Source organism: Megalops cyprinoides, chromosome 5 (genome assembly GCF_013368585.1).
Source record: "Megalops cyprinoides isolate fMegCyp1 chromosome 5, fMegCyp1.pri, whole genome shotgun sequence".
Classification (NCBI taxonomy): domain Eukaryota; kingdom Metazoa; phylum Chordata; class Actinopteri; order Elopiformes; family Megalopidae; genus Megalops; species Megalops cyprinoides.
Genome location: NC_050587.1, coordinates 24,615,817 through 24,630,550, shown reverse-complemented (window position 1 = coordinate 24,630,550; position 14,734 = coordinate 24,615,817). Strand labels below are relative to the sequence as shown.

Below are 14,734 nucleotides of genomic sequence, written 5' to 3'. Positions count from 1 at the left end.
TGAGAGGAAGAACAGCACACATTTTCCCCTTAAAGATGATCCATGAGTTTTATTGCGGCAGGCACTTTACAATGAACCCCCCCCCCCCCCTCCCCCACGAAGAATTCATGTCATCTCCATCGCTTTATATTAAATGTACTTCTCTCTCTGTACAAAAATGAAAATGAGGAAAAAACTAAATTCAATTTTCAATACTATTCTCAGCCAAACAAACGTACACAAACACACACGCACACACTGGCAAGCAGGCACACATACACACATAGTCACACCCACATGGAAACACACACGCGTGCGCGCACACTCACTCAAACCCATATGGAAAGACACACACACTCAAACCCATATGGAAACACACACACACTCAAACCCATATGGAAACACACACAGTCACAAACCCATATGGAAACACACTCACTCAAACCCATATGGAAACACACACAGTCAAACCCATATGGAAAGACACACACACTCAGACCCATATGGAAACACACACAGTCAAACCCACATGGAAACACACACACACACACACACACACACACTAAAGGTACAGTACCAAGTTGCACTCCTAACACATCCCCTCTCGTACCATTTCACACGGCACCATTCTGGCTGCTTTTTTTTTTTTTCCAAGCAGCCTTTCTAAGTTATATTTTAATTTAGTTTGATTTATTTTACACGTGTATGTTCATGTTTTTCAATCATATTTTAAAACCAAAAAACAACAAAAAGAAATGAAAACTAATGGGAATGTGAGGATGTGAGGAACCTTGTATAAGAAAGGAAATAATCATAGTGTACATTAAATACAAGAGCACTCCCCCCTCACAACCTTTGCGAGAGATACAATAAAAAGCATTCCAACATACACTGTACCTCTTCACTCAGAATATTATTTCCCGTGTTTTTTGTGTGTTTATTTTTTCTCTTTTCCTTTTGTAATTTAAATTGGTTTAGTCTTCTGCAAGAAAGGATTGGCGATATAACCATCTACTTTCCCTTCTGCACCACACATTCTCCCCTGTAGTTGGCGCTGTCCCTGCCCTGTCCTCTTCCCCCTTGCATTGTCAGTCAGTCAGTCAGACAGTCTTTCTGGCTGTGAGGACTCGAACAATGGATCCCAAACCTCCAACAGCAAATGCCTATGAAGAGGGGGAAAACAAATAAACAGAAAAATCACACTGGCATAAAAACAGGCAAAAAACTGGTAAAAGTCAGACTCTGGATGATGTCTGTGCACTGTGAGCTTGAACTGTGTTTAAAGAGGGTGGTGTCCTAGGTGCAGCCACGCAGCAGACAGAGGAAGATACTGGGGTACCTGCAGAGATTACAGCTCCCTGATAAAGTTCTCGTCTGCTTCCTGGATAAAAAACAAACTCATAAAAGCCTGAAGCAGGAAGTGTTTATTTAGAGAACGATCCTTTTTCCTCTGATGTGTTGAGGAAGCTGACCCAGGCAGGAAGGAAGTCCCATGAGGCCCCGCCCCCTTTAAAGATCCAAGGGCTTTGATTCTGCCATGCTTCATCGTTCAGAGAGATGACATCAGAGAGATCTTTGCTCATGTTGAAATTCATGAGGAGTGGCAACGCCCACTATGGCTCTCCATCAGGCTAAATCAGCGCAAATGCAGCATCTCCTGATAACATTTCTTACATCCACTCCAATCACTTATGTCTAGGACCCAGTTAACTGCCCTTGGAAAGTCTCCTTGTGGGGACACTGAGAACATGCCTTTAAGAGGACACATTTGGTGAATTTGAAAAACAGTAACTCCGACTCCTGCAGTCATTCATAAATCATACTTTGTTCCATTACTGTGCATTTTTATACTATGGGACATATTTATATGTTATGCAACATCTCATTATGCAAGACCTCGTGGCTGACATCTTGTGACCCAGTTCTAAGTTCCAATCCAGTTCTGCGGGAGGAAAAAGAAAAAACAGCCCAGAAACTACCAAAGGGGAATTCTGTTGCGTTCTGGCTACATCCTCTCAGAGACAACCAAGAGCTGACATTCAAACCAGATGTCCTTGTCCAGAACGAATGACACTGATTACACACGAACCATTAATACAGCTGCATGGACAATTCAAGTTGCTAAAAGGTACAAGAGCACCGCCAAACCTGTAAACTGAACCTGCAACCTACTAGTTGCAAGCTTTGCTCCCTAACCACTACCTCATATTGCCTCCATAATGATGTAGTTTTACATTATTATCAATCAGTTTGCTGCTACTCCCCTCCCGTATTTTCTAGGTTATCGGTCTGTGCGACTAGAAGACCTGGCATTAGTGGGAGGGTAACCAACCATTTAACAGATGGGTAAAGGACTGTAAATTGGGTTAAACAAAACACCAGGAGCCATGGAGAACAACAAGACAGCCAGAGAACCAAATCTGCCTGGAGGAAAGGAAAAGACCAGGGAAAGCACAGGCAAATCCCAGCAGGTCTCCCCTGGGCCTCTTTGCATCCTGTTACAGTGATACAGAGCGCAGTCCTCACGCTCTCCTGTCCTCAGGCCTGCCCCACTGCCACCCAGTTGCCTTTTCCGCCAAGTCACGCCCCTCTGACCGTCGTGCCTGCTGACTCTGCAGGTGGCACAAAACCTGTTTCCCCAGCAACTCCCCAGCTGACCAACAGGGTCACAATGTGACGAGACAGACATCCCAGCTTTCTTTAAGCACACAGTGATGATGGAGACATCCCAGCTGCTACACGAGCACACAGAGAGCAGATCCAGTGCTGGACTGTAGTATAATCCATCCTGGATTACAGTTCTTATTATTATTGTCATTATTATTTAATTATTTGCCCTGAATGGACATCTTTACATGGGCTGACACTTGCTTATTTTGCATATTATCCACTATGCAGCTGCATGTTTACTGAGGCAGTCCAGTCTAGTTCCAGTACAATGAATGTGGCCCATGTCATCAGCTCAGTAGCCACCACGCCTCTCTGTAGACTACGGCAGATGATACCCCTCTTCCAGTATTTATATGGTTGGGCAGAGCCAGGCTGTCTGCCATGCGGAGGGTGGGGCTCACCTTTTCGTGCCACTGCAGCAGGATGGCGCTGCTGTTCTCGGACGGCTTCTCAAAGCCTCTGTAGATGTACTTCATTAGCAAGTCCACACCGTTCCTGTCCAGCGACCTGACTGCCGGCTCAATCTCGCTGCTCCTGAATGACGTCAGCACCCTCAGAACGATGGCCTGCGCTCGCTCCTAACCAGAGGAAGAGAGAGGGAGGCAGGCAGGGAGGAGAGGGTGGAGGGAGAGAGGAGGCAGAGAAAGAGAGCGAGAGAGAGGGTGGCAGGCAGGGAGGAGAGGGTGGAGGGAGAGAGGAGGCAGAGAAAGAGAGCGAGAGAGAGGGAGGCAGGCAGGGAGGAGAAGGTGGAGGGAGAGGGGAGGCAGAGAAAGAGAGCGAGAGAGAGGGTGGTAGGCAGGGAGGAGAAGGCGGAGGGAGAGGGGAGGCAGAGAAAGAGCGAGAGAGAGGGTGGCAGGCAGGGAGGAGAGGGTGGAGGGAGAGAGGAGGCAGAGAAAGAGCGAGAGAGAGGGTGGACACAGGGGGATACAGCGAGGGAAGTCAGAGCGAGGAAAGAAGGGCAGAGAGGGAGAAAAGTAATAAGACGGGAGGTGGCAAGAAAAGAGGAACATCAGGGGAAGGAGAGGGAGGGAGGAAGGGAGAGGAGAAGTAGTGAGAGAGGGAGAGAAAGCAAAGAAAGAAAAGAGGGAAGAGGGAAGGCGCTCTGGCATTACTGGAGGTCTGTGGCAGTTGAAGACGGAACATTCACAAGCCATACAGCACAACACTACTTACTCAGGTAATCATACAAACACACATGCAAACATGTACACAAATACTGCTCTGTGCCCGCCTTTTTGGCAGTCATAGTCAAATGCTTGAATACGAATGGCACCATAATTCAGAGTGGGACGGATCCATAAACACATTAATAACTCCGGGGGAAGGCATGCCACGATGAGGGTGGTTACCTTCACTGCCGGGTTCTTTGTGTTGATTGGTGGGTTCCGAAGAGCGATGTGAAAAGCCGACATCACGTCCCCTGTGAACTGCAGTTTGTCAAGGAAACTGACCCTGTCAGCTTGTGTCAGTGATTTAGGCACAGATATTCAGCAGACGGGCAAACTGGGCACTTCACGGAAGTCTTGACCACTGAATACACACAGCACAGTCACAGGTCAAGAATGTGTCCTTATATTATCGTTTTTTTTTTTTTCTTTTAAATCAGTAAACACTATGTTACCCTTGACACTCGCTGATTGTGCGATTGTAAAACTCCCGACGCATTCAGGGAATGCAGAGTGCTGCCATTTGTGCACATTATGCTGTTCTTCCTCTCTGGCTAAAACGAGTGCTAAAACTGCAGCTCGTAAAACACTGCGCTGTGTGCTCCACTGGCCGGTGTTCGAGGCGTGTGCCATGCAGGGCACAGAGGGAGAGGCAGAGACAGTGGCAGTTTCAGGGCACCACGCTGAGCAGTTTCACTGACCTTTAAATCACCGGGGTAGCAACATTTTTTGAAAAACAAAAATTATAGAGTTAAGAAAATTTCCTCTAAATGAATGCAAATTGTTAAAACCTAAAAGTTTCAGGTCTGGTTTTGATGGAGCTGAACTCACGCGGTGTTTGGCTCAGCGCTCAGTAAATCACATCTTATTTTTCAGTATGAATCACGAGGCACAGGCAGGCACAGAGACAAAAATAAAAGAAAGAAAGGAAGAAGGAAAAAAGGGAAGAAAGAAAATAAATCCTTCTGGAGAGAAACGATTCCTGGAAAACCACAGTAGCTGATACGACTGTAGACCCTGGCAGGAACCGCTGCTTTCCGACTGGAGGGAAAGCTTTCCCCGGCTCCAACAGCTCCGACATGGTTTTCCAACTTCATAGACCAGGATTAGCAACCGCCACGACTACAGAGACCTCATGTGATTCAGTGACCAATACAACTCTCTATTTTGTTATGCTCTTAAATTGAACCAGAGGCCTATATCCTGAGATGTCTTCCACCACCTCCTGAAAGATAATCTCTTGCCCCTGGCAGCGCTCATCACTATAGCTAATGTTGATGTTATGTTACTTTGACATGACAACGATCTGCACAACCTAACACTTTGATGCCACATCTGTGAACCCATAAAAACCCAAAGAAGCCCGGGAAAGGAAACTAGGCTGGCTTCAGAGAAACGAATGTGGCTCTGCCTACGGTTTATTAAAGGCACCGTCAGGCATGTAGCTTTCTGTCCCTGCCCCCCACCCATCTCTGGCCACCTCACAACACCTGGTTGCGAGCTGGTTGCATATCGCCCCCTATTGCTAACCCACAATGCCACTGCTGTGCTGAACACTGCCCAAACTCAATGTCTTCTCTTGGTCTCACAATGAAAAGCAGAGGAACTAAGATGCTGCATGAGCTGTGATTTATATGCACTGCTAATCCTCTGCACCTTGAAAAAACACAAACAGCATTCAGATGTGCATATAAGTAATGATGTCCATAAACACAAAGTCCTGTACCTGAACGAGGCTGCTGTGTCCACTGCATTCAAGTCAACAGTCTTCAGAACACACCAGTACAAAACACTTAAGAGCGAAATTAAAGTAACCTGGAAGGTCTTGTATTTGGCAAACCTGAAACAACTACCAACTTTATTTTACTCTTGTTAGCAATACACACAATACCAGGTATACAAGGTGGGTAATTCAACAGCTAGAAACATAATCAACTTCAAGGTTCACCAACAATAGCCTACAAATACTGGCAGATGTGAGGCCAACTATGAGGATACAAAAAAAAAAACTTTTTGCTGTTAATAGAAAAAGGCACCAAAAATAGAAATGAAGACTCATTAAGACTGAAGTGAAACAACCCTCTCTTCCTCTTTTCATAGCAGATGTCAAGTGACAAGAGAGAAAGAGAGACATATTTTGTGTAAGCAATGCATTTTTCATGTGCCAGACTGCTCCTTTGGCCCAGCCTTGCCTTTAATATTCAGAATATTCAGTTTGAAGTGGAATAGGCCAGATTGCTCCCGCTCCTGGGCTTTGACTGAAGATCGGCCAAGCTCACAGAATGAGCCATCAGAAACGCTAAAGTGGATAGAGCTACCACGTATTAGCAGTGTCTGGCTGACTTGAACATTTGAACACCATGTTTTGCTATAGACAGAGAACTATTCTGACTTGTTCACAGGAGTGACTGAAAGCATATAGTTTCTCCACCCATTATGAGATTATGAAGCACATTCCCATCAACAGTGCAATCCCTCTGTCCCCAAAAAAAAAAAAAAAAAAAGGAAACTTCCAAGATGCTACTGTTGGTACTCTGGAAGGGGGATTCAGTTCTGCTGGGTGTCAGTGCAGCCTGCTTAACAGCACTTTTCGGAAAAAGGCAAACAGTGCATCCTGTCAGGCACATCCCAATTCTGCAGTCACGGGGCCCTAATTAGAAACCTGGCTCACCAAACCTCTGTGTGTGTGTGTGTGTGTGTGTGTGTGTGTGTATGATTGCATGTGAACTGTCTGTCACCAATCTGACGACCTTGTAATGATTTTGTAAAGTCAAATTCACCCGCTGCTGCATAATGTGTGCTAGCCCCTGAGCCCCTGAGGGGAAGCTAAGGCAGGCAGAGGAGCTGAAGATGCCCTAGGTATCATCACCCTTCTCAACATCATTATCGCCATATTCTTTACCATCATAATAGTCCTTATCCTAGTTACATTTTTCTCAGAGAGCACGTGCTCTTGTCCAGAGTGACTTACAAAGCAAGTCATGTGAAACAAACCATTCTTAGTAATCATCATGAAAATCACCAAAATCGAAACCAACATCTAAGTCTTCAGCATCATCATCATCATCGGTAGGAACTGGAAACACCAGGCAGGACTGAGGAAATATGCAAATGATATGGTTTCAGCTGCATTAGATAGTCACGCTCCAGGCAACTGCCAGGGGAGACAGTGACCTGCAAACCCAAATTAGCTCAGCTGTGCCTTGTCAGAGGTGACAGACAGCTGCCACGCTGCTGCACAAAGACAACCTGGAGATGGAAACTAAAAACACACATCAACTTACAAAAAAAAGACAAAAAAACCCCTCTGATAGGTTGTTCAATCCACCAACTCAGGGTGAACTCTCAATATGCACCTTTGACCTGCCTGCATGATAAGTAAAGGCAACAAAAAACAACTGTCCAGGTTTAAACCCTATTGTGTACTTACTTTTGCCTGTGTACCAGGGGACTACTAAAGGCAATGCTACAGCAGTACTAACTGCTTGGCTACCCACAGTGAAATGAACTCTACAGTTGTGAGGCAGAACACAGAAAAGCCCTGTAGAGTTTCATTAAAATGTGCATTTTTTGAATATGTAATTCCACTGAAGGTCGCCAACAAAACTGTGGTCTCCACGTTTAACTACCGATGATGATATTTTCTGAGTCTTACCTGGGGCTGTGTTAGCAAAAATGTTTTTGCAAAGCTTGCAAAATATGACTTAAAACTCTAATATTTTATGATTATTGCGGGCTTCTCCTTTTAATTATGAGAATTGCAACCACACATTGTAGGTCTCCTTAGCAATATGTTGTCTTATGTAGCAGCGAGAGACTCTGATTTCCCTACCCTGTCTTTAGGTATTAATTATGAATATGATTTAAAGGCAAACCAGGAATACATTTAAGGCAGCGCTGCTGGATGAGGCTGAAAGCAAAAACAAAATGTGAAGTAAGTACCAAACAACCTTTGCATTTGCCATTTACAATTGGTGCCAAACAACTTTGTCAGCACCGATTCAGCAGCGAGTAACCTCTCGGGAGTAAAGGTGTCTTTGGAAAGGATACCGATACCCCTGAACTGCGGGAGGGTGTGTTGACATAACTGCTAGAAAGTCTTCCCGTAAATGAGAACGGAACTTGTTGGTCACTTTCTATTATTAGAGGGACTACAAAAGCGCCTGCTCAGTCTAATATGACCTCTAAATTTACGCGGCAGTACGACCTCTAATCCAAAAAGTGGGGCAACTGGTTTTGGTTCATACGAATCGCCACCCGCAACCACGCTAGCCGTGTAACTCACCATCTACAGTTTTCCGGCCAGCAATCCTATTCATTTACCAGTCGAATATTTAAACGTTGTTAAACTGAAGATGTCTTGCTGGAACATTGGTTGTTTTTCCCCGTACCAGTGCTACCCTACCTTGGGTTTCCAATTATCAGTCTGATTAGCGGGAATACGTGCAAAGCTGTACTTCAATTTCACAAGAAATGCTAGACCTAGTTGTTCAGTGCCAATTCACAAAAGGACAGCCAACAATTTGTAAAAGCTGATTTAGGAATTTGCGTGCCGGGCAAACACAGCCTGGCCACACAGATTCTATGGCGAAGTTTCATATCCTGTAATTCCTGCAGAACAATGATAAATTCAACACAACACTGGAATGTTGCACTTTTGCACAAGCGTATTTTCTAACGATATACCCCTGAGAAAAGGTCTGCAATTACATACAATGCAAAACTACTTATAGGAAGCTACATATACAATCACCCACCGTAGTCAATAAAATAATTTCTGACAGAACATATCTGCCAGTTACCTAGATTGCTATATTGCTTATCATGTGACAAACTATGCCAAAGCCGTTTTCCACACGAACTAGCCGGCGTAAGCGTTCATCATGTGTCCCGTTTTGATTTTTTTTAAACTATGCATATCAGATGTTTGGTGGCACGCAAGAAAACTAACGTTTTGTTAAAACTAACGTTACAACAAGAATTGTATTTTCTTTTCTCTTTTTTTGCATTTTCAATTACAACACACGGTGCCATGCAACACCCATTTATCTGACTGAAACACGATTTCTGGAAAATGGGAGAGATGGTTCGTCAAATCGGCAATCGGCGGAGCGCAGCGTGCACCGATTGCATTGCCCCGGTAAAGGATATTGCCTGATGAGGTTGTCTACCTCTGTGGCGTCTGGTCCCAACTGTTCTGACGCGTCCTCATGATCGTCCACAAATTTGTTCTCGTCGTATTCATCAATATCCACCTTCCGGAACCGCGACGAAAGAGTGTTCTTCGCCATCGGGGCCACTTCGTAAAGGAAAAAGGTGGTTTGGTAGCTAGCAAGCTACTCCACTAGCTAGCTACTGTCGCGCTGCTCCGGTTCGGATAAATATCGGTGACTGTTGCAGCTAGCTAGCTTACCGGTACTTGCAGCAGGAATGGTTGCTTGGTGGTGGTAGTGGCAACTACAAGTCAGGAGAGCTTGTCGCTTCAAAGCAGTGAAAAGCTTAACACAATCCAGGTCTCGGCGTCCTGTCTCTGTCCGTGTCTTCCCTCGACCAGACGCACGCACACACTATTCCCTCTTCGGGGATCTGGAAAGAAAAATATGGCAGCGGTACTTAGCTAGTGCAGCGGAAACGGAATTACCTCACAGTGCCAAATTCAAACCTGTCAAGGTACCTGCCAAACAGAACCCAATGACTGCCAACTGGGGTAGGCTACGCCCGAGTGGTGCGCACAGAGCAACCACCTCCTCTTGAGGTCAAGGCCATCTGCACAAGTACCCCTGTCCGGTCGCTAAAACAGCTCTGAAATAAGTAGTCATGCAGTCGCAGTAGTGCTGTCCACGTGCTTATCTCAATCTATACGACGTGTTTGATTTTACCGCGCCATGACATAGACGGATGCTATGTGTACAGCGCTAACTTGCTATAATTAGTAGCAACACATTAAATAACAAAACAAAAATATCTGTAAAATAAACCGAAAAAATAAAATAAATGAAATAAATAGATACAGGAACATAACAATTTAAAATCGTGTATATTGGTTATTCAAGTTTATATAATTGCAATTGTATGTATCATCATCTGTCATTATTCATATTACAAAAATGTCAAAATAGATTAATCGCATTTCTTTTCAAGTTAAACACAAATGAAAGAAATGACAACAAGCCGAAAACAAATAATACCTTTTCCACAATGTTCCATAAAAATTAAGGTTAATCTTAATTGCAATTGCCACTGACTACAATAACATGACTGGTATCATATCCTAACCCTGTTTCAATGTGCAAGACTAGCATTCCTATGCCACCATGACAGCGCAAAGCTATCATACACATCTTACATGCACACAATCAATACATAAGGAGTTCGATACATAGCCTAATGCAACATTACGAGGAAACGCAGATTCCATTTTCTTTTGTGTTTTCCATTCAAGAGCGTTTTTATTAATCATTGATATATGACCAAAATAACAGGCACCAAAAGCTGCAAAATCCAAAATCGTAGTATCAACGTGGGAAGAATTTGTATCTGAATGGCAAGTGATGATATCAATTCGCTCAACATCAAACGAGGACGCATTAGTTGGATAATATAGACAGCCTAGATGCTGTTATACGCCTCATTATCGCCTATGCTTCAATACCACACATGGGATGTCCTTATTACAAATGGATAATTAAAAAGTTTCTGTACACTAGCACTTGAACGCTTAGCTATAAAATTGATCTTTTACCACAATTATCAATTGTTGCGCGTTTTATGTTTTGGACTACAACAGGAATATTCCATTTTTCGCTCATCGTAGGTTACAAAAATCAGTTGGTTTCGCCCGTAACCCGGTAGTAAAATTCCGCTGACCCCCAGTTGTTCCTTTCCTGTGGCAGCCAGCATTGAAAATGGTGAGAATATATTGTGCCATTTCAATCTAATGTCATCGTCAAAGTCCCATACCTCGTATATTCAAACAAATATATAAGGGCATTGTGTTAACCTCATACGCAAAAGCCTATCAAGTATTAAAGCCACCAACGTTGGATTTTTCGTATACTCACCGTTTGTTTAAGTGGTTGCCAGTTCTGTTTCAAATATTGCTTGGTTGGTTAGTTGGTTAGTTTAGGTCGGGAGCTGACAATTTCACGAAATGAATGGGAAATTAAACATTTGTGTTGCCTTAACAGTGTCATCGTATAAACCCTTTACCAAGCTTGTTTATCGGCTATCTGGTATTGAGATAACTTTGCTACGAGCTAGCTAGCCAGCCAGCTATAGCTATTCACGTTGACATTTCGTCTTATGAACCGCTGTAGGGTTGTTGCTAGATATAATTTTGATTGCATACGAGGGTGATGGCCTTACCTTTATTGAACATTAGCTTGCTAATAATGTTGTCAGTATAGCTAGGACTTGCTTTTATTAACTTTCTTTAGAAAGACTCGTTGGCAATTCGTGTCCGAATAGCTAGTAAGATAAAGGATACGAACTTTTGTTGCATTTCAGGTCTAACTTAAAATTGAAGATAGCTTAAGATTGGATTTAGCTCGTTTGTGCAGTACGAGTGCTGGGTAACTAGCTGGTTATTTGGTTTTCTTGTTGAATTCTCGTCACGTCAAATTTGAATAAAGGAATGTTGGTATGGAACGGATTTACCCATTCAGCTTCACTGTTACTGATGGTATCAGCAGATCTCTGATGAAGTTAGCTAGGTTCGTAGTTAAGTGTTGGGAAATCTGTAGTTTGACTGTACAGCTAGTACAGCTAGCTAGCCATTTAAATTTACAAACTGTAATCCCCAAAACTGTGAAACGTACCTTGTGTGCATGGTGAACTGCTTGTTTGACCGAGTTGCGGTGATGGTCTTATTATGTGTATTAACACAGTCAAACAAGGTAGCAAGCTACGTTCAATTATGTGATCTCGATATAGCTAGTGTTAGAGGGGGCTAATGAACCTCCACGAAGCCAAAGAGCTAAAGGGAAATGAATCGTTTTGTGGAGAAACCTGCTGTCGCTTGGCGAAATGATGAATTTGTCCCTTGTATCCATAGTAAGCACTTTGTCATCCGCAAAGCGGATGCGGCGTCTGTCAAAAATGATGAGAAATAGCTTCTGTGTTGGCACGCACAATACGTGTTTGTCGCTGAAATAAAATGCAACAGTATAGTTGTCTGTTGTTTTTAAGAATCGCTTGCACATGGCTGCAATATCTAATATTCAGGATGTGGGTATTTCAGCCAGTTGACATAGCTGGGCATTTATCTCAAAACTAGCAAAGCAAGGACCTATTTTTATGTTGCTAGGGAGATGATGTGTGTAAAAGTTTGCAAAGGAATGCATTAGTTGAAATACGTACGAGGTGACAAACTGGACATTTTGCAGGTTTGATATCCTAGCATGATTACCCTGTTGTTGTACCCTTTAGCAAGGTACTCAACCTGGTTTCAGTGACTGCTGCATAAGTCTTCATGGATGAGTGCATTTGGCAAAATGTGTAATACACTGTGAAATGAAAGAAGCTGTATTAGGTATTGTTTCTTTGGGTGGACCCTGGATGAGACACTCCCTTTATTCTTGAATCTAATCCAGACTTCAGATTGTGTGTAATGTCCCTTGTTAAAGGTAGGAGCATGTTTGTAATGGCCTTTGTCGTAATTGTGTCCTGTCACCCTCCAGGCAAAGATTAAGGCCAGAGACCTGCGCGGTAAGAAGAAGGAGGAGCTGCTGAAGCAGCTGGAGGACCTGAAGGTGGAGCTGTCCCAGCTGCGTGTCGCCAAGGTTACAGGTGGCGCTGCCTCCAAGCTCTCCAAGATGTGAGTGTTGGGAAGAATGCTGGTGGAAACCAGAGGTGGGAAAATGATGGCTGTGTAAAGTAGCAGTTCTGCCAGTGTTTGTTCCAGTTACTTGGATTTTCTAAAAACTAAAGCAATACGGGGAGCTATTTAACGAAATCAGTTAGTTCAGTGCATGGGTGGAACAAATGCATTGACATACATCTACTTTTAAGGACTAGACATTTTCATCTCTGGTGAAAACTGCCAGGACTGTGGAAGGGGACCCTGATATGATCTCTAGCACCATTTTTCCACTGTAGAGTAGGAACCAAGTAGACTCTTTATACCCCTTTTCCACTGTAGAGCTGGAAATAGGCTGGCTCTTTATACCCATTTTTTCATTATTTTTTCCATTTTTGTTAGCAAGTCATTGGTAGTACTTGGTAGCTCCTCCTATTTTTTTAGTTTATGAAGCATTTCTCTCATGAACAGAAGGAGGGAGCTTCTGTCATGAATAGTTTTTTCCTTGTTTGGGAATTTAAGCCAGGCTGTGATGGAGTGACATAACCATGGCCAAAGTGCCATTGCCTTTGACCGTTTGTTCTAAAATAAGACAAGAGCAACAATTTACTGCTGCTTAACTGCATTTGAGAAGCTGAAATATCCTCTCATCTTTGACGTCAACACTGATCCTGATTTTCAGCCACCATACAGATGAAAGTTTACTTTTGTTTTCACAATCACTCCATACATGAATTCACAGGATGACTTGTGCCACTTTTCTTTTGCCAGCTGCGTGGTCCGGAAATCCATCGCCAGAGTTCTGACCGTCATCAACCAGACCCAGAAAGAGAACCTGAGGAAATTCTACAAGGTAACGGACATAAGGGGGAAATGCTGGTTCAGCTCTTCCTGTTTTAATCAACACTACCTGCTAAAACATTGTTATCCATCTACAGTTACTTCAGTAACATGCAGGATTCTGGTGATTGTCACAATCTGATCGTGTTAAAAGTGATTGCATAATCCAAGCCTGTTTTTTGTGAGGTCAAACTCAACATAACTGTAGGTTGGCATTAGCTTAATATGAAAATAATTAGCCAGGATGGGCTGTATGACTTAAGTTGTTATTACAGATGACTGTTCTTTCATTGACATCCTCATTATCTGGAGAGGAATAAGAAGTGTCCCTTTTTGCTGAATTATCTGTAAGACCAGCACCCAGCACTGCTGTCTTGTGGATGCAATGTGAATCTATTCTTGCTAAAGATCCTTTTTGCCTCTGCGTGAAGAATGGGTGGGGGTTGGCGGGGGGGGGGGGGGGGGGGGGGGGGGCTAATTGCCGTACAGTGTCTGATCTGACACGCATATCTGGAGAGGCAGGCCACAGCAATGAAAAGCCACGACTGCCATCTCAGGTGAAATGGTAATGATGCACATAACTTAGGGCCGATGGCAGTGTGGAATTATAGGTAGGGGATTAGATCATTTAGATGAGATCACAGGTTCTGATCAGGAGTGCAAGGGCCTTTCATATTTGAGGAGTGTATTTAAGATCAGTTGTCACTTGCATTCTTGCTCTGGACCAAAAGCATATGCAAATGACAATAATGTAAATGCTTAAATATCCAGCTGAATAACTGGATGTTGCGTGCGTTGCCTGGACACGGGAGTCTACTGATTGAGTGAAGTCATGTTTTGATTTCTCATGAATGTGACCACGCCACTGTGTTTAGATGCTGCATCAGCACAAACTGCTGAGTACAGGTGGTGCAGACCTACACAGGTGTCATATGTTAAGTCTGCGTGTTCGTGTTTCTCTGGCTCTGTTTTCAGGGCAAGAAGTACAAGCCCCTGGACCTGCGCCCCAAAAAGACACGTGCCCTCCGCCGGCGGTTGAACAAGCATGAGGAGAGCTTGATGACCAAGAAGATGCAGAGGAAAGCACGCGTCTACCCCATCCGAAAGTTTGCTGTCAAGGCCTAAGGCTTGCACCCTAGCATTGAAAATAAGCAGCCCACCCCTTAAATGGAAGAAACAAACGCTTTTTCAGTGTATATATTTGTATGAAATAAAGTGGAACAATCTGCCTCTGATCCTTCTAGTCTTTTTGTTCAAGTCCTGGGGAGAGTTTTGGTTGCCT

At 43.7% G+C, this 14,734-nt stretch overlaps 2 protein-coding genes across 4 annotated transcripts; one reads left to right on the top strand and one right to left on the bottom strand.

The window, feature by feature from the left end:
• Positions 1-685: 685 nt before the first annotated feature.
• On the bottom strand, positions 686-9,557 carry LOC118777741 (actin-related protein 2/3 complex subunit 5-like protein). Of its 3 annotated transcripts, none has more exons than XM_036528875.1 (5): positions 9,490-9,557; positions 8,967-9,401; positions 3,999-4,071; positions 3,051-3,227; positions 686-1,142 (listed from the first exon to the last, which is right to left on the bottom strand). In XM_036528875.1, exons 2-5 carry the CDS (start codon positions 9,104-9,106, stop codon positions 1,080-1,082), a joined length of 453 nt encoding a protein of 150 aa, XP_036384768.1. In that variant the 5' UTR covers positions 9,107-9,401; positions 9,490-9,557; the 3' UTR covers positions 686-1,079. The 3 variants fall into 3 exon arrangements, with proteins under 3 accessions (XP_036384768.1, XP_036384769.1, XP_036384766.1); XM_036528876.1 differs by lacking the exon at positions 9,490-9,557 and having other exon boundaries at positions 8,967-9,114; positions 9,229-9,435; XM_036528873.1 differs by lacking the exon at positions 9,490-9,557 and having other exon boundaries at positions 8,967-9,435.
• A 1,115-nt stretch (positions 9,558-10,672) lies between these two features.
• On the top strand, positions 10,673-14,687 carry LOC118778131 (60S ribosomal protein L35-like). Its single transcript, XM_036529497.1, has 4 exons — positions 10,673-10,723; positions 12,494-12,630; positions 13,384-13,465; positions 14,428-14,687. The coding sequence occupies exons 1-4, from the start codon at positions 10,721-10,723 to the stop codon at positions 14,575-14,577; spliced, it is 372 nt and encodes a 123-aa protein (XP_036385390.1). The 5' UTR covers positions 10,673-10,720; the 3' UTR covers positions 14,578-14,687.
• Positions 14,688-14,734: the final 47 nt, after the last annotated feature.

Excerpts from the sequence above, each read along its gene's own strand:
- LOC118777741 (XM_036528875.1), bottom strand. The coding sequence starts at position 9,106 with ATGGCGAAGAACACTCTTTCGTCGCGGTTCCGGAAGGTGGATATTGAT. Across the intron at positions 3,228-3,998 it reads CAAAGAACCCGGCAGTGAAG|GAGCGAGCGCAGGCCATCGT; the intron begins GTAACCACCCTC and ends TCCTCTGGTTAG. Across the intron at positions 1,143-3,050 it reads TGCTGCAGTGGCACGAAAAG|GCATTTGCTGTTGGAGGTTT; the intron begins GTGAGCCCCACC and ends CCCTCTTCATAG.
- LOC118778131 (XM_036529497.1), top strand. Across the intron at positions 12,631-13,383 it reads GCCTCCAAGCTCTCCAAGAT|CTGCGTGGTCCGGAAATCCA; the intron begins GTGAGTGTTGGG and ends TTCTTTTGCCAG. Across the intron at positions 13,466-14,427 it reads ACCTGAGGAAATTCTACAAG|GGCAAGAAGTACAAGCCCCT; the intron begins GTAACGGACATA and ends CTCTGTTTTCAG.